The 20256-nt window shown below is 36.7% G+C and overlaps 1 protein-coding gene across 3 annotated transcripts in view; it reads right to left on the bottom strand.

Moving 5' to 3' along the window:
- Nucleotides 1-20256, bottom strand: part of MXI1 (MAX interactor 1, dimerization protein) — a 70609-nt gene that overhangs the window by 23878 nt on the left and 26475 nt on the right. For all 3 annotated transcript variants that reach the window (XM_070432310.1, XM_070432312.1, XM_070432311.1), the window contains exon 3: nucleotides 12982-13011. In XM_070432310.1, coding sequence (XP_070288411.1) covers nucleotides 12982-13011 — 30 coding nt within the window. The remainder of the gene's footprint in view (nucleotides 1-12981; nucleotides 13012-20256) is intronic.

Consider the following 20256-nt stretch of genomic DNA (forward strand, 5'->3'; position numbering starts at 1 on the left):
ATCTCTTCATTTTTAAAAGATAAATAAATGCAAGATACTAAAGAAGTCACTCATTTAATAAAAAGATTTCTTACTGACATATCTCTTTGCATGTCTAAATTGCCAAAATTTACACCAAAATAGAAATTTATTAAAATGAAGATGCTAGTTTAAGAAAAAGTGTTTGAATTGCATTTATTATTAAAACAATGTTTATCAAGAACATTTACACTGCAGTAATTACTATATGCAGCAAAGGAATTTAGCAAACTAGCATATTACCTTAAAATCTAGAATTCTGCTCCTGTATAATTATTATGAGCATTAATATAAAAGGTATAGTCAGTTGTATGGATCAAACACTGTCCTCAAAGTTGCATATAAGATAAAGTTTTTATACTGCATTATCTAAAATATATCAGGAAAATCTAATTAAACTATTCCTTTTTTAAATTACCAATTCATAATTTGAGAGGAAGTTGGGGTTTTGTTTCTTTTGGTGTGTGTGTGTTTTGTTGTTGCTGTTGTTAATCCTCACCTGAGGATATTTTTCCATTGGTTTTTATAGAGTGAAAGGAGGGGGAGAGACAGAGAGGCAGAAACATTGATATGAGAGAGACACATCGATTGGTTGCCTCCTGCACACACCTTGGGGGTCCGGGGATTAAGCCTGCAACTGAGGTACGTGCCCTTGACTAGAATCAAACCCAGGACCCTTCAGTCCATGGGTCAACACTCTATCCAGTGAGCCAAACCGGTCAGGGCAGGAAGTGTTTCCTTAAACAAGGTACAGCTACACTGAGATATAGACTCTGCAATCACTTGGATAAAAAAGCTACTACATACATCTTCACTATCATGTCTACCATATAAGTTATTTAAAATCTGATTTAATTATTTGTTTATTTCTAGAAGTTTCAAGTTATAATATTTCTGGGTTATTTTTAAGACTAATGATCTCATCTATTTCCATGTGTCAGTTGTAGAATTGATTTAAACTTTAGGAATTGGATAACTGAAGGTCTGAGAACACTTGGTTTCTAGAATGCAATCCTTGTCTGAGTCAGCCTCTGTCACCTTGCAGTCTGGGTCAGGGAGTACAAAGCTTAGCCTTAATGAGCTATTTCTGACAAAGGTCAATATAGAGACTGTGAATCTATCTAGAAACTACTGCAATGACTTCATTGCACCGGCTGCATTTTAGATGTGTAATTTCATCCTGGCTATGCTTCTTCTATTAACCATAAATTTTATCTCCAAAACCCACCCATTACTTCATCTCTATCTCATGTAACATTCAATTTTTACTGTAACAGGTGCCTATCTCTGTACTCTAACAGCTATTTTTAGTTTGTCTACAGTTTTCAGCATTCCTACCCATATAAAAATACAATTAAAATATTCATTTACTTGCATACAAAAATAAATGTACCAATTGCATGTCTCTCTGACAAATGATATTACCCTGCATACTGTTTAATAATGTAATTTCTATATTTATCTGGTTCCATAGCTTCATAAATAGTCAAATTCTATTAAATAAGTGTCCTATACTTCCCAATGCTTAGCTACTTTTTAGTGTTTTATAGTTACCCTTGAAAATTCAGTACTATAACTGGACTCATACTATGTATTTTAAAAAGTACAAAGAATAAATTTCTTTTCCTTAATATTTTAACATAAATTAAAAATAAGGGTGTCAGTTTCCCATCGTTAGACTAAAAAAGAAAAACAGCCATCATTTTTATATGCCAAATCAGAAAACTAGATCAGTAGCTATTTCCTGGTTTCTGGGCAATGCTGTTTCTCCTTCCCACACAATTATACTTATTAAACTTTTGTTGTTCAAGATCTAATAAATACAATCAAGTTTTATTTTATTATACCTTAGGTGGAACTGATACAATTACCACATTCGTTCAATATATGGTCTTAATTTTGTTAGATTTTACTGTTAATTAGAGGCTTTCAAAAACCTTTAACTATATACCCTTTTTATATGCCACAGAGGCTCAATCTTTCCTCATTACCAAGTAAGTTACATTAGGTAGTAGCACCATATAATATATTGTAAACTTATGTGTGGTTAATTACATGTCTTACTTGTAAAATGTGGAATCATTTGTGCAGTGCCATCAGATGATAATAACATCAGCAACTTTTAAGGGCCAAAATGCAAGGTCAGTAGACTTTTAGGACCTTCCCCCCCAATCAATGGTAGCTGGTATGATGAATGGATGGGCACAAAGTTGCTGAGCAACACTAGTTCGCCATTTTAGTAAGTATGAAGTGATATCCTGCGTTTTCCTAATGACTACTGATGTTGAGCATCTCTTCATGGGCTTACTGGCCTTTTGTATATTTTCCTTGGAGAAATACCTATTCAAATCATTTGCCTGTGTTTTTTTTTAAATTGATTTCAGAGAGAGAAAGAGGGGGAGGAAGGGAGAAAAAGAGGGAGAGGGAGAGGGAGAGGGAGAGGGAGAGGGAGAGGGAGAGAGAGGGGGAGAGTAAGAGGGAGAGAGAGGGGAGAGGGAGAGATGGAGAGAGGGAGAGAAGGAGAGAGGGAGAGATGGAGAGAAGGAGAGAAGGAGAGAGAGAGAGAGAAAACATTGATTGGTTGCCTCTCATACACACCTCGACCAGGACCCAGAACCTGCCACCTGGGCATTTGCTCTGACTGGGAATCAAACCAGCAACCTTTTGTTGCTCAACCAACTGAGCAACAACAGCCAGGGTCCTTTGCCTGTTTTTTGTATTGGGCTGTCTTTTTTATCATTTAGTTTAAGAGTTCTTTATATATTCTGAATATAAGTCTCTTCTCAGATATATATTCTGCAAGTATTTTCTCCTATAATTTGTTTTCACTTTCCTAATAGTGATCTTTAAAATACAAATGTTTTCTATTTTGATAAAATCCAATGTATCTATTTTGTTGTTGTTGTTGCTTGTGCTGTTGGTGTCATATGTAAGAAATGATAGCCTGGTCCAAAGTCATAAAGATCTCCTCTTATGTTTTTTTTTCTAAGAATTTTACAGTTTTAGCTCTTTAATTCAAATCTGTGGTTCATTTTTTAGTTAACTTTTGCATATAGTGTGAGGTAGGAATCCAGCTTCACTATTTTACATGTAGATTTCTAGTTGTATCAGCACAATTTGTTGAAAACACATTGACTTAACACCTTGTTGAAAATTAATTGACCCTAAGTATGAGGGAATAGCTTTAGATTCTATTTTATCCTATATAATAAAAGGCTAATATGCAAATTGTCTCCTTGACTGGGAGTTTGACCAGGGGGGCAGGATCAACCGGCCAACCACTTGTGGCCCCTCCTCCTGACAGGCCCCACCCCCAAACGCCCACCTCCCCAATTGGGGGGGGGGGGCAGCCAACTGCCCGCGGCCCCTCGGGGCAGGCTGGCTGGACCCCACCTGTGCATGAATTTGTGCACCAGGCCTCTAGTTGATTTATAAGTCTATTCTTAGGCCAATATCACATTGTCTTGATTACATAGCTTTGTAGTGTTTTGAAATTGGGATTATTAGTCTTCGAACTTTGTTCTTTTCAAGATTATTTTGGCTACTCTGGGTATTTTGTATTTCCATGTAAACTTTAGAATCAGTTGTTAATTGCTGCTAAAAAGAAAGCTTGGATTTTGATAGGGCTTGCATTGAATCTGTACATCAATATGGGAAGTACTGCCATTTTAACAATATTAATTAACTCTTCCAATCCATAAACACAGATGTCTTCTTTAATTTCTTAAAACAGTGCTTTGTAATTTTCTCCTTTTAAAAACTTTTATTGATTGCTTTTAGAGAGCGAGAGGAAGGAAGAGAGAAAAAACAACAACATCTACTTGTGGTCCCACTTACTTATGTATTCATTGTATATGTATATGCCCTGACCGGGGATCAAACCCACAATTCTTGGTGAATTGGGACAGTGCTCTAACCAGATGAGTTACCTGGCTAGGGCTAGTCATTTTCAATGTACAAATCTTTCACCTCTTTGGTTCAGTTTATTCCTATGTATTTGATTCTTTTGGATGCGGTTGTAAATAGAACTGTTTTCTTAAATTTATTTCCAGATTGTTCATTATTGATGTATAGAAACACAGCTGGGTTTTGTGTGTTATTCATGAATACTGTAACTCTGCTAGGTTCGTGTATAAGCTCTAATAGTTTTTTGTGGATTTCTTAGGATTTTCTATACATAAGACTATGATATCTGCAAACAGAGCTTTTTTTCTTCCCTTCAAATCTAGATGCTGTTTATTTCTTCCTTTTGTCTAATTGTCCTGACTAGACCCTCCAGTATAATGCTGAGGAGAAATCATGAGAGCAGACATCCTTGTCTTATTCCTGATCTTAGGGAAAAGCATTCAGTCTTTTACTATTAAATATGACATTAGCTGTGGGTTTTTCATAAATGTTATTTATCAGGCTAAGGAAGTTATTATAAGGTATTTTCATACTGAGATTTATATCTCAGTAATAAACCAAGGCTACTAAGAACTTTTGATTAAACTTTCCATAATTACCAAACCCAATTCAAAACTGTAGACTTTTGATCCAGCTCCAGTTATATCAAACCTACAATAAAGGTTTAGTTTCCTTAATCCCATAACTTGTTTTTAATGCAAGTTCTGCCAAACTACCCTTGCAATTTATTTTTCACTCCTAACAAAACAAATGTACGTTTTTTTCTTGAATGTGCACACTGTATATAAAAGTGTATGTTCTTTTTAAACAAATGTCATCCAAGCACCCAAAATATGCAGCTAAAACCAGTTATGTTCCTCCTGCCAAGGAATCCTAAATAGTCAGGTGATGTACTAAGAAACCACTGCCTTACCCATGGTCATAAAGATTTCCTTTTATTTGTTCTAAGATAAGGTAGACTAAAACACTGTCAAAATTTCCATGGGTCAATGGGTCAAATGGGGACATGTGAATAATCTAGAAAAAAGTACTGTATTCATTATCATGTCCAAACCATTAAGATCAACATGAGTAATATATTAAAAATTCTAACACAAAAAACTTGAAATTATTTGTGACATCTAGTCTCCAAGTATATATGCATCTTTACCTCATAAAAATGCTTCCCATTTCAACTCATGGAATGAGAAAAGAATAAAGACCTCACAAGTGGAGCATAAACTCCATCAAGTAAAGTGTTCTCCTTTACAAAACCTCCCGTCTTTATTTTAGTGTACTATATACTATCCTAAAGAACTGAAAGAATCAATTACCCGGTTTTAAAAAGGTTACTCACTCTTTTCTTAATAGCAGGATAAAGTCCTGCATAGGAAAAATCCTTTAAGATGTTGGTACTCATCAAGCTTTTTCATATACTGTACTTTTTTCTAATCCTCACTCGAGGACATGCAGAGAGGGAGAGAGAGAGGGAGGGAGGGAGGGACAGAGAAAGAGAGAGAGAGAGAGAAACATCGATATGAGAGAGAAACATTGATCAGTTGCCTTCCTTCTATATGCTCCCCAACTGGGGATCAAACCTGCAACCCCAGCCAAGTATGTGCCCTGACTGGGAATCAAACCAGCAACATTTTGGTGCCCAGGACAATACTCAACCAACTGAGCCACTCCGGCCTGACCATATAATTTACATCTGAAGAATTAATTAAATATTCCATTTACCTCCTTTGAAATTATTTTATTATAATGCCTGTTACACTTTCAAGAGTATATTATTTGTTATTTTTCACTTATCCTATCTAATAATAGACAAACATGGTAATTGACCGTACCTTCGCTATGCCTCCCATTGGCTAATCAGAGTGATATGCAAATTAACCACCAACAAAGATGGCGGCTAATTTGCATACTGCAGACGGGGCGGGTCAGCGCCATCCCGCCTGCCCCGCCGCCATCCGGGCCTGCTATCTGCGACCCGGGGCGGCGGGCGTCCCGTGTGCGACCCGACCCGGAGCGGCCGGGAGGGGCAGCAGCGATCGGCCGGCCCGCCCGGGCATCCCATGTGTGACCCGACCTGGGGTGGCCAGACGGGGCAGCAGCGATCCGCCGGCCCACCTGGCCACCGTCCGGGTGTCCCATGTGCAACCCGACCCAGGGCGGCGGGGCGGGACAGCATGGCTCCTCTGTCACCCCAGCTTCCTCATCACAGCTCCCTTGGGGGCCTAAGCCTTTAGTCGGACATCCCCCGAGGGCTCCATGTCTGCCAGAAGGATGTCTGACTGCAAGCTTAGGTCTGATCCCCCGGGGAGTGGGCCTAAGTCGACAGGTGGACATCCCCCAAGGGGTCCTGGACTGCAAATGGGCGCAGGCCGGGCTGAGGGATACCCCCCTCCCCCGAGTGCACAAATTTTAGTGCACCGGGCCTCTAGTGTTATTATAATTCACTAACACATATTATTGGTTATAGATACACTCAATAGTACACAGAATCATTTTGTCACTCAATGATATTTATTGAATGACTGCTATATGCTAAGCCTAAATAAAGCCCCTCCCTTCCTGAAATTTATGGTTTCGTGAAAGAAGTCAGGTAACCAAAATAATTCAGAGATAAATGTTAAGGCAACAGAAAAGACAATGGGATAGAGAGTGACTGGGCGGGGGGGGGGGGGGAGGGGGGGGGGGGGAGGCGGGCGGACGAGGCAGCGAGCAATTACTGTTCTCTAAGGAGATGACCAGACAACTGAGAACTAAATAATGATGAAGAGTTAGAGCAAGTTAGAGCAACCTTCTGGCCCTTTAAATACAGTTCCTCATGTTGTGACCCAACCATAAAATTATTTTCATTGCTACTTCATAACTGTAATGTTGCTACTGTTATGAATCATAATGTAAATATCTGATATGCAGGATGGTCTTAGGCGACCCCTGTGAAAGAGTCGTTTGACTGCCAAAGGGGTCGCGACCCACAGGTTGAGAACCGCTGTAAACCAAAGGAAGAGCAAGTGCAAAAGCCCAAGATGAAAATGAACATGGTATGTCTGAGGTGGGGGAGGCAGTGCCAGCTGGACTGTAGATGAGAGATAGAATGGTAGAACTTGGTAGGCCATAGATTTTTCCTAATTGCAATGGGAAGCCAATGGGAAATTATAAACAGAAATGACAAAATATGATATATCCTTTGAGAAGATCCCTGTTGCTGCTATGTGAAGAATGAAATGTGAGGAGTTGATGGAAAACAATATTCTTTCTTTATATGGTTTCCTAGTCCTCTCTCTTCCTTTTGGTTCCCATTTCTATCACCTGACTGCTGATTCTTATATCCTTTCACTACAGTCTCCCTGCTTCTGTAACTAGACTAATCTTTTTTTAATGCTTTAATCATGCCTATCTTGTTGCTTCTAAAGCCTCAAAAACTCACTACTGTCAACAATATAAATTCCAAATTCCTTGACATTCAATAACATTCCACAATTTAATTCTAAACCACCTTTCCAGCCTCATTTTCCACTATTAATTTGACTGACTGTTCTTCCCCTCCATATGGTCTACTCACTGTTTGAATACAGCTTATGATGCCACCTTCCTGCTTCCAGGGACTGCCCCCTTTCCTTAGATTCAAATTCTATTTCTTCTTCATGGCCCAGCACATATTCTCGACTATCCAGAGCAGTGGCTTTTTTACTATGACCATAGTATTTTACATCATGTAACTTTACTTCAAGCAATGCACTTTGATATTTTCTATTCTATTCCTTTTTTCAAAATGACTCACTAAAATGACTACACAGACCACAACTGGGTTTCAACGTTCAGTATGAAAACCAATTTTTGTACACCTTTCTAGAATTCACTGCTAATTTAACTAGATACTGGTATTGAAAGATGCAATCTATGTAATTACCCAACTCTAATGACCGTAACCTTAAGAATAGGATAGGGTCAGTATCTTATAGTTTATTTGACCTACCATGATGCCAAGCACAGGTTTTATTAATCATTACTGAAGAAAAAGACTGCTATTAAACACAGCTATCATATTTATGATCAGATAGGATCATGATTAGGTCTGTTTTGTGTTTCCATCATCTTACTTCAAAATGTAGTGATGCTGGTCAAAATGGCTAGTTTTTAGTATTGCATAGCGGGGGAACACAGTAAGTACTCTATAAATGCTTATTTTCATCTTTGCCTCAGAAGTACGACAAAGGCTCTATATGGAGGATACCTATTGCCCCCATTTATTGGACATGCTTTTTTTTTTTTTTTTTTTAATCAAAAATACTCAGGCACTTCTGCTCTGCCTAGGAAGGCATTATTAGTCCATTATCCTCCTTTGGGCCTTCTAGCTTTGCCAAGTTTGCAATAAAGGTGAGCCTTTTGTTTCAATGTAATGACAGATATTAAGGTTGGATGGCATCTCTTGCCATCAGCACTAAGGTTCCTGACCATTTAAGTCCTGTTAAAGTTGTTGTTCTTTCAAAAACATCATCAGTAATTTCAATTTAATAAAATAAAAAACAATGAAGCAATCTAAAATCTGTAACGGTTTCTACTCTGGCAAAGGACCCAACACATAAGGTAAGTTAATGTAAATTCTTAATTCTTAAATCTCAAAGATTCGTTCATTTTACCATGAGATGATTCATACAGGTACTTGGGGAATGCAGAACAGTTAGAGGTATCCTAGTGACCTTTTACCTCTACCTCCTTGTCTGTTATGACCTATTATGGGTCTAGGGAGACAGGATGAGTATGCAAGTAACAAATGCTCTGAACCATCTAGACTAGGCTCAGTGTAGCTGTCAGGGTTTTAGGCAGAAATAAGCCCATCAGGACCTATCTAAAAAAGGATCTGAATTTCTTCATCAGTCCTGGGACTATCTACAGCTCCCTAATCGGCTGTAGGCATTTTGGGGTAATTTTGGACCAGAACAAACTTCTCTGGGCCAGCCAGACCCAAATCTCCACCATTAGGCTTCTTTCTGAGATCTGGGAATATGAACCTCAACATTTGTTGGCTTTTGTCTCCTCAAGGACAGATCCAGGGCTTCAACAATCTTGGGGCTTTAAGTTCACTAACAGTTTAAAGCCATCTACTCTAATTCTCACTGCATTGCCCCAGTAGAAAACACTAACTCAAAGCAACTTTATGTGCAAGATTTTAGAACCAAGCTAAAAAAAAACAACAACGAAAAAACTTCTGACATCAATCCTATATAATAAAAACCTACTACGCAAATTGTCCCCTCTGGAGTTCGACTGCTTGCTATGATGTGCACTGACCACAGGGGCAATGCAGAACATGGTGGGCTTCAGCAACATGGTGCTGGCAGCGGGTGGCAGTGGAGGTGCTGCCAGCCCGATGGACTCTGATGAGAGCAGGACCGTGGCAGGATGGTGGAGCAGGTGAGGAGGTGGTACCAGGCCATGGCGGGGTGCCAAGTGGGGCTTTGGGGCTGTGAGGCTGGGGGCTTGAGCTGGGGCTGCGAGCCTGGGGACGGGAGCTGGGGTCTGATCCCTGCAGGCCACCCTGAGGGACCCCACCTGTGCACAAATTTGTGCACCAGGCCTCTAGTATGTATATAAAGTGGCAACATTTCAAAACTATGAATTACTTCAGAAATGTATTTTCAGAATGAAGACCAACATCAAATTGCCCTTTTCATAGTGAATTACTTTTCTCATATGGGCTCACACTCAAAAGCAAATGAAAGGTAAAGCCAAAATTCTATTTATTTTAAAGGATGCCAAAGCTAGATTAACTTTTTTTAAATTTAAAATGTCAAATAAAAAATGGTGTCTTGGGGGAAAAAAACCCACCATTAAATAGAACTAGATAAAGGCTTAAAAATGTAATTACAATACAGGCTTAAATTTTTAAAATATTTTTTATATCTGGCTTCTTGCAAATTTGGCTAAAACACCCTCCTCCCTTAAATCATCCGTTATCTACCAACATGTCTGTTTTTTTTTTTTGCTGGATCAAAAGCCAAATTTGTAACTTTTCAGAAGTGAAGTAGAGGTTATTGAACTGGACTCTTCCTTTGGCACTCACTCTCTGACATATTCCATTAAATAAGATTTATTTATGTTGATAAATACCCCATTTAAAAACAAATTCATCTTGGAAAAGTGAATTCTATATTACCTTTCAATTAAGCCTCAAGGAAGAGAGGGAGGGATGAACGGACAAAGGAAAGAAGGGAAGAAGAGAGAGAGGGGAAGAAATAATTTGAGAAACAAAGGCTATCTAGGACTATCAGGATAGGACAGAAGAGGATGGGGGAACCATGCCTTAAGTGAGGTAGGGTAGGAAACCAACCAGAAAGCCTTAGGCTTAAGTACATAAAAGGAGAACAAAAAACCTTCACTGGAGACACTGGAGATTGTGTACAGTCCAGGCAACAAAAGCCACACACGTTACACCAGTGCCACAGAAAGACACTAGATTAAACAATTTATAGAGTATAGCAAAGTAATATTATGGGTGATAAAGTTATCAGTAAATCAGAACTGGTATGCAGAAGGCATGAAACAAAGTTTACTCAAAGATTTAAAGAGCTCCATTCTGAACAGTTTACTGAAGATTCTCTTTACTCCAATGTTAAAAGGTTTTTTGCCAGGTTTCCAATGAGAGTCTCACCCAAGGACCACATATTCAGGTGGAAGAAATAATTACAAAAGCCACATGTTTATCAGTATTTAAAGCATGTGGCCCAAAATATACTCTGAGCTCTAATTTAAAGTTCAATGTAAGGTTTTATTTGTCGAATCCTCAGAGCTGTTATTTATTGGTCTTCTTGCTATGTTTTAATTAGCCATAATATAAGGCAGAAAAGAGATTCTTTAAAATGAAAGGTTTCCTGCCAAACTGCTTTGCTACAAACCAGCAAACATCTTTACTAAACCACGAAACTTTGCTCCACTTCTATCCTTCACTCAATATTGAAGCCATCAGCTACTACATGCATTAAATGCTAGGAGCTGAAGATAAAAAATTGAACAAAACAAAACAAAAATTGAACAAAACAGAATCCCTGCCTTTGAGGCAATCATAGTCATATGCAGAAAGAGACATGAACAGATACTACCTGATTAAGTTTTACAGTAGGAGATGAACAGAGTATAACACAAACAAAGTGGGAAAAGCCAAAGTCTGCCTGGAGCACTACGTTAAGCCTGTTCAGGAGAATTTGACATTTAAATTCATCTGCAATGAGGCAGTTAGGCTAGTCAATCTGTAAGGTCCCTTCTATTAAAAAAAAAGGGGGGGGGGGCGGGCAGGACAAAAAGTTGAAGGTCACAGAAATCTTTTTTGTCAAAAATGACTGGTACAGCCCTAGCTGGTTTGGCTCAGGGGCTAGAGCATCAGCCCTCGGACTGAAGGGTGGGGCTCTATTCCAGTCAAGGGCACATACCTCAGTTGCAGGTTCTATCCCGGGCCCTCCTCGAGACTTGTACAAGAGGCAACTAGTCAATGTGTCTCTTTCACATCAGTTTCTCTCTCTGTGTCTCTCCCCCTCCCTTCCACTCTCTCTAAAAATCAATGGAGCCCAGATGGCATGGCACAGTGGTTGAGCATCAACGCATGAACCAGGAGATCACAGTTTGATTCCCGGTCAGGGCACATGCCTGGGCTGTGGGCTCGATCCCCCAGTAGGGGGCATGCAGGAGGCAGCCAATCAATGATTCTCATCATTGATGTTTCTATCTCTCTCTTCCTCTTTGAAATCAATAAAAATATATTTAAAAAAAAATTTTAAATCAATGGAAAAATATCCTTGGTAAGGATTATCAATAACAACAAAATGACTGGTGCAGACAATTCCAGTTTGTTGGTTATTAATCTAATGTCTATCAAAAAGAGAGTATTTGTAAAACCTTCACCTTCTCTGCCAAACTTGTCCTCTTCCTATACTCCTTCTCTCAGTAAATACTAATACCACCTAAAACTTAACCTTCTATAGCAAACTAATCACCTATTCCTATTGCTTATACCCTATCCTATCTCTTTATTCTGTCTACTTCTATCTCCAATGGCCTCTATCATCTCTTACCAAGGAGGCTTCCAATAGCCTCCAAAAGAGTGTTCTTGTCTCTGAGATCCCTTCTTCTAATCAACCAATTCTTCAAACTGCAGCCAAAGTGAACTTTCTAAAACACAAAGTGGATTGTATGACAACCCATCTTCAAATCATCCAACTGCCCCCTATTGCTCTCAGGAAAAGTCTAAACTCTTCAGCATAGCTGTCAACCTCTGGCCTGGCTTGTCTTAGGCAACAATTTTTCATACTCATATTGAAAATTTTGAAGTTCCTTCAATATACAATGCTCACTCACCATCCTCTGTAGAGCCTTCCAAGACTCCCTCAAAAAAGAATCAGGGGACCCTCCAAAGTAATATTTCAGCATCCCTGCTTCTCCATTACCATACTCACCATACTTACATAGGATTTTTAATTACCTGTCTGTCTCCCCAGGAGGTTGTAAGTTCCTTAAGGACAGAAACTATTTTATGCATTCTTATATTCTCTAGGTAAAGCATTATGCCTGTTTTCACAGACAGAAACAAAGGCTATACCATAAATGCAAAACTGAAACAAACTTAAAAAATGTATTTCCAGTTTGGATAGTGTAAGCTTAGTATTTAAGGCATTTTTTGGAGAAAATACATATATAGCAGAATCATGATATGCTATACATTTTTAAAAATATATATAACTACAGCTCTGTCCGGTGTGGCTCAGTTGATTAGGTGTCATCCTGGGCACCAAAAAGCTGCCAGTTGGATTCCTGGTCAGGGCACATGCCTGGGTTGCAGCCTCAATCCCAGGTAGGGGACGTGCAGGAGACAGCTGATCAATGCTCTGCTCTCACATCAATGCTTCTCTCTCCCTCTCCCTCCCTCTCTCTCTAAAAATCAATAAAAAGATTTAAAAATGTAATATATATACATATATATATGATTACATACGCATTATTACATTATTTTCACAGGTAAGATGTTGAGTTTGCTTTTTAAACATAAATGAAAACTGCACCTCATCAATGACTCACCGATTCTTTTCCAGCTCATTGTGTGTAGACCTAAAAGGAAATGAAAAAAAGAGCATTAGCCATGTTTTGTTTCTAAGGCTTTAGAAAGGAGGAATTAGTTTAGTTACCTGCTATACCACATTCAGTGAATTTATTTAACAATGTAATATATGATCAGACTTCTATAATCTCACTCATCAAGAAGAAATAGACTGTTCACTCAGATACAGTATTTTCAGTTAATATCTCTAAATAGTCTGAAACTGGAGTTTCATTGTTATTTTAATAAAGTTAATACTAGCACATGTTCTTTTCTATTTCTACTATCCCACATTTTGTTGATTTGCAGACATTATATCAGAAACTTTAATTCACATATAACCTCATTTTTGTTTAAAAGGAGAAAAAAAGTGTATGTACTTCTATGTCCTCTCCCATCTCCACTTACTCCTAAACACAGGGAGAAAAGGTTTTGACAGCTCAGAAGCTGAAACAGCCTTGCCTTACTCCTAAGTTACACAGACAAATTCAAGTCTTCCTGCCTTTTGTGTAAAATATAAACAAGAAAAAGTTATAAGAGAGAAAAATAACATAAGCAGAAGATATAATAATAACATAAGGGAACACATTTTTAAGAGACTGGGAGGATATACCTCAAAGTGCTAACAATGGCTGTTTTCTTTTCGTGACTTTTTTCATTTTGCTTATCAGTATTTGTTATAATAATACCATCTATTGAAGAAGCATAGTGTCTGCTAAAGAATGTGCCAACCAGTTAACATACATTATCTCATTTTATCCCCTAAACAGCCCTTGTTTTATAAACAAGATTACTAAGGCTCAGAAAGGTCAAGAGAGATGCTCTTGTCCCAAGAGTATAAGTGGTAGCCACGACTTAAGCCCAGGTCTTTCTTATTCCAAACCCCAAGTTCTTAACCACCTGGTGACAAGGAACACTGAAGGGCACAGATTCTACGGCCAGACTGCCTGGGTTCAAATACTGTGTGGCCTTGTCAACGTCCCTTAATTTCTCTGTGCTCAGTTTCCTCATCTACGAACTAGGAAAAACAGTAATACTTGCCTCATATTACTGTTATGAGGAATAAACAAGATTACACTGGACAGAATATAATAAACTCTAAAGTTAGCTACTATCAGAACTATGTTATACTAGTTTTCTTGAGTGAACATGTATTACTTTTACAATAATTTAACATTAACAATAGCAGGACTTCTATAAAGGAGAATTTAAGCTCCTATCACTAGAACTAAAACTTTTAACCATTTAATATAGTGTATTCTGGTTAATGTTAAATGCCTTCACAATATTACATTACTGATTACTTTAATCTGATTTTTCAAATGGATGTTTAATAATCAAATTTCTAAATTTTAACAGTAGGAGCGTTTTTGTCAGTCTCATAGTTTTGTGGAAATTTTACCCACTGTCTTAGTTCAAGAGCCACAAGGCTTCCCTGAGTTCCTGTCTCCTGTCCATCTTTTGCTTCCTTGGCAGTTTCATAAGGTCCAAGTGACACAGGATAAAAAAGACTGACATTCATTTTTAAGAGATTATCTTAATTCAAGGACTTCTCCATCAAAGGAGGTAAAAAAAAGAATCTTAGGATCCTTCAAGAGTTCAGCCAAATTAAAGGCAAAGATATGTACAATCCAGATGGAAGAAACTATAAAAACATTGAACTTTTAGTCTAACAGAGACTCAAGAGTTCAATACCCAATAAGTAAATTATATTACAACTAAATATCTATTATCATATATGTATTTATAAAAAGTTTTTATGTTGTTTTTTGTTTGATTGAAATGTCAAAGTAAGTCAATAAGTTAGAATAGAAAAAAGGCATTTTAAGGAGATTTAAAACAAAGAAATATTATTCAAAATTTGAATGGGCAATCAATAATAAAATTCCCCACTCCCTCTTAGTAAGTTTTGGTTTAATTACCATTATCTGAGAAGAAAACTCAGAAAAAGTAAAATGAAAACAATGTAATACTAGAGTAAGTAATAAATGGTAACAATCTATTTAGAAAGAAGTAGACTGTGTACCATAAATGTATTCTAAACAGTTCGGCAATCCCATATATGGCCATAAAAACAAAATATACCCAAAGATAACCAACTGTTGAATTCCAATATTATATTGAGCCTATTATCAAAGGAGCACCAAAAGAACATAATTTGCCCCCTTGCTGCGAACAAAATTTTAACAGCAAGTTCTCACCTCTCTCAGATTTTTATTTATCATTTATCCTCTATCTAAAAAATATAAAATGACAGCTAAGAATATGAACTTTTTCACCAAACCAGGAAATACATACCATATCTAGTTATACCACTAGCAAAATTAAACAAGATTTCCAAACACCAAGAAGCAAAAATGATCACATATGTACAAATCTTTATCATACTGCCATGTTCTTCAAATTAAAAAAAAACTGCATCAGTAGTGTTTATTCCTATTTTGATGGTTGTTCTTTGCCTGTAATCTCAAGTCAACAAATACTGAGTATCTTAAGTGTTCAAAGCTGTCTTAGGCTGTGAGGACAAATTCTAACCTCGCTGATTAACAGTTTCCTCATATGTAAAACTGAAACATTAGCTACTGCAAATATTCTTATTATTTTTAATAAGTACTGGTATTATTAAGTATTATGTATACTACATGGGACAAACTGACAGGCTCCCAGTAACACCCGGAATTAGCTTGAAAATAAACAAACCACCATGATGATGAAAAAAGAAACTGAGAGAAAAGATTGATATTTTCATTATTTAGTCAGCCGTGAGGACAGTACAAGATTTAGGGTATGACAGAGAGAAAGACGCCTAACTATATGTACACAGAGAAAATAATAATCTAAATAATGCTAGCAACAAATGAGTAATTGAACTTATCACATACCGCCACACTCAGAAACAACCTCTTTGCTCTTCTGAGCCTGTGTGTCCAACCAAGCCCTTCCAATAATGTGCCACTGAAATATTCAATTATGATAAATTCCCTATAAGGTTGAGATGTACTGAATAATCTATCTGGTTAACCCACTCTTCTTCTCCAAATAAAATGCCCCTCTGAGCGCAAACACTAATTAACTGTCTTTCTTTCAGACATCCTTACTCGGAATGCTTAACTTCCAAGGACAGAGAGAATGGCATTTCTATCATTTTACCACTGAATCACAGGCAATCTTTTTCACAAATAACATCCCTATAAGACAGACATGTTAATACATTCCCTATTTAACTGGGAGTCATTAACTCAACCAGATCTGTGACTTTTCATTGTTTTCTTTAGGGGGCAGTTTGGTGGCAGTTAATAAAATGAAGCAAGCATAGAACTGAAACTGCAAAATATAGTAAGAGTAGTGCCACCATGGAAGGAAAATAAAAGCCCCCATTCTCAGAATTAATATTCACTTCTTGTAAAAGAAAAGACCTCTATATTTGTTGAATTAATGAGCCAACTCCCAATTTACCAACATATTTCTTTCACTTACTTTCTAATCCTGAAGTGCCTAATGGATGTTGCCCCCCACACAATGAAAAGAACATATCCTATGAAGCTACTAGTAAATGAGTATCTCCTAACTGTATCCTAAAGCTTATACTTCATATATATATACATATGTATACACATACATGCACGCACACACACTCAAAGGGCAAGAAAAACAGAAACCTTTAGAGAAAGGGTCTGCCAAGTATATGCCTGAAGGAGGTGAAAAAGAATTAGTGGAATAGTAAAACTGCTATTTATATTTATTCTTCTTAAACTTTATCTTGTATTTATAAAACATTAGTACAATAATACAAGTATACAATTATAAATACATTCTCATATAGTGGGGATATAGAATATTTTTTTAATATTGCAGACTTTTCGGAAAAAATGCACCATAAGAAATTTATTGCTATCTTTAACAATGACAAAACCACATCACCACAATAACTAAGACCACAAAAAAGCAAGTGCCTAAAAGGATGCATAACAAAAACAATAAAATTTTGCTTAAACCTTATACAGGCAGTCCTCGGGTTACATCGTACTCGACGTACTCGTTTCGTGGTTATGTCGCCATCTCCCATTTATTTATAAAAAAAAAAAAAAGTTCTGTCATTTCGACGTATGTACATATGTGCTTTATGTTTTTTATTATTTATTTACCACAAGTAAAGGTCAGGAATTGTTATCTTTCTTTTAAATTTTTTTACTGTTTCACTTCATTACTGCTGTGTATGTGCTCCATGTGAGTGACGTAGGTGCTTATGTAGGCGCGTTATGTCGTGCCATAGGAACGGATCTCCGATATAACCCAAGGACCTACTGTATATCAAAGCTGAATATATATACACCTTATGACTAAACATTTCCACTTATAGGAATACACCAAACTAATATATGTTCACCAAAGGATACACAAAAGAATGCTCATTCCTTTCACTGGCCCCAAACTTAAACAACACAAATACCCATCAATAGTAGAATGAATGAGTTAAGTTGTGAGATATTCACATAATGTAAGACTGTATAGACAGGTGAGAATGAACAACTACTATGCAATAACATGGGAGAATCTTCATAATTTCAACATAATGTTGGATGAAAGAAGGCAAACCTACAAAAATACATACCGTGTAACTCCATTCATATAAAGTTCTAAACTGGCAAAATTAATTTGTGGTATCGAAAATCAGGGAGGGGGTGACAGTGACTGGAAAGAGTTAAGAGAATGGCTTCTAAGAAGAGTCTGTAATATTTTATTTCTTCACCACTGTGAAAACTCATCAAGCTGTAATCTTAAGATCTGTACATTTTGTTATATGTACATTTTCAATAAACAGGGGAAAAATTACATATAAACTGAATTCTGTAAAAATCAATTCATCTTCAATTATAGCAAACACCCTAATTTAAGTCTTTGACAAATCCTTTGGCATACTGCATAAATATTCCTAAGTTATGCACTTTGTAAAGCACAATTTTTAAAATAAATTTATAAGTACGAAAATCATACAGAGTAAGTTTTCTAAGCACAATGGAATTAAATTAGAAATCAATAATAGTAACATAACTACTGGTAGAAAAAAAAATCATTACTTGGAAGATGTGTCACAAATCAAAGAATGAACTGCAGAGAAATTAGAAAATATCCTGAACTGAAAAATAATGAAAGCACAACCTAACAAATATGTTGGATGCAGCTAAAACAGTAGTTAGAGAAATATGTTTAGCTTTAAATCCTTATGTTGCGGCTGGAGGAGCCCAAAATCAGTGCCCTAAGATTCCATCTTTAGAAGCTAGAAAAAGAAAAAAAAAAAAAAAAGAACCAAAAGAAGTCAAGCAATGGTTCTCAACTGTGAGCTGTTTTGTTCACCAGAAGACATTCTATTGCATCTAGAGACATTTTTGATCATCCCAACTAGGGACACGCTACTGGCATTTTCTACGGAGAGGCCAGGGATGCTTTAAACAACCTATGATGCTCAAAACAGAATTATCTGGCCCAAAACAGTGCTGAGAATAAAAAACTCTGAAGTAGAGGAAAGAAATAATGCCAAGAACAGGAGTGAACAAAACAGAAAACAGGAAACAATATCAATAAACCTGAAGGCTGACTTTAAAAAATCAGCAAAACTGATAAACTTCTTCTAAGACTGATGAAGAAAAAAAAAGACAAAAATTACTAATATGTACAAATAAGAGTGAAAGAGGGTCTATCACAACAGATCCTATATACATTAGAAGGATAAGAGAATATTATGAACAACTTTAATGCCAATAAATTCAACAACTTAGAGGAAATGAACAAATTCTTAAAAACACATGCTATTAAAACTGACTCAAGAAGATTTAAAAACCCTGAATAGACTTGCATTTATTAAAGAAATTAAATTTGTAATTAAAAAAAACACCTTCCCACAAAGAAAACTATAGGCCGGAAATCATCATTAGTAAATTTTACCAAGCACTTAAGGAATAAATAATACCAATCTTATAGAAAAATTTTTCCAAAAATAAAGAGAGAGAGAACATTTCCCAACTCATTTTGAGGACAGTATTATTACCCTGATACCAAAAACCTGACAAAGAAACTACATTGGGATAACAAATAAAACAAAGCAAAAATGGACTACTATCCCTCGTGAACATAAAAATTTTTATGTCTATTTTTATAGACATAAAAATTCTTAACAAAATATTAGCAAATAGAACCCAACAATGTATGGAAAGTATTAGTTTAACAATAAAGAATTTGTCTTGTCGTCTTTGTCCCAACTTCCTGAGACAGAGCTTCTAAAACCTTAGAATTTCCCAAGTGATAGCAATGTCTCCATTATTCATGGTGGGCCCTGGCCCGGACTTGAGTTTATGCTAAAGAGATGACTCACATTGGAGGCTGACCATGCCAGAAAGACCAACCATGTGATTAAAGGTTTGGAGCCAGTTTAACATACATATAACTTTACATATTACTTTATATTACTACATACATGTTACATATATTACTTTTTTAAATATTAAGTGGATTTAAGATAACTATACCTGGCTTGCTTTCTAATGTTAGTAATGCCAGAAATTACAAACCACCCAATACATACTAAAGTTTATACATTATTAGGGAAATAATCACTTCTTAGGTGAGAGAACAATATTGGAAACTATAGAGAATTTTTAAGATTACAATTACTGCTCTTAAGCATATTTTCAAAGGTTAAAACAGGAAATTTAAGAAGATAAACCCCTAATTATCTAGACTACTTCATTAGTTTATAACATTCTATTACAGAGCAACATTCTAAAAACCTGTAAAAATGGAGAAAATATTAATGCTCCTTATTCACTTGAGTTCCAAATTGTAATTCAATATTTTCAGGAAAGAGGCATGAAAAAAACATTCAACAAGTACTTGCTGGGGAGGGGGGGGGGGGGGTTGATGAATTGTAACAGCATTACCCATAATAAATATAAAGTCCATTTTTTTGAAGTTGGTCCTAATTTTTGTTAATATACTGTTTCTCCCTATAGTACTAGAAGCAGACACCTATGTTGTACATCTATTTCAAAGAATCACGGAAAAGTGGTTCTCAAAGGGAGTGAGGGAGGTGAGGTTGGCAGTATAGCTCAATTTTCTTGCTCTGGGAGCTTCAGGAAAGTGGAAATGCCTTGTTCTAACCAGCTATACTCCCTACTTACTAGTTTATTTCAAGTGTTAAAGGAATCTGCTTAATCTTCATTCCACCTTTAGTTCTTTTTAGCATTTGTCACATGTTCAAG

Source organism: Myotis yumanensis, unplaced genomic scaffold, assembly GCF_028538775.1.
Source record: "Myotis yumanensis isolate MYYU_CA2020_CCGP unplaced genomic scaffold, mMyoYum1.0.hap1 SCAF_13, whole genome shotgun sequence".
NCBI lineage: Eukaryota > Metazoa > Chordata > Mammalia > Chiroptera > Vespertilionidae > Myotis > Myotis yumanensis.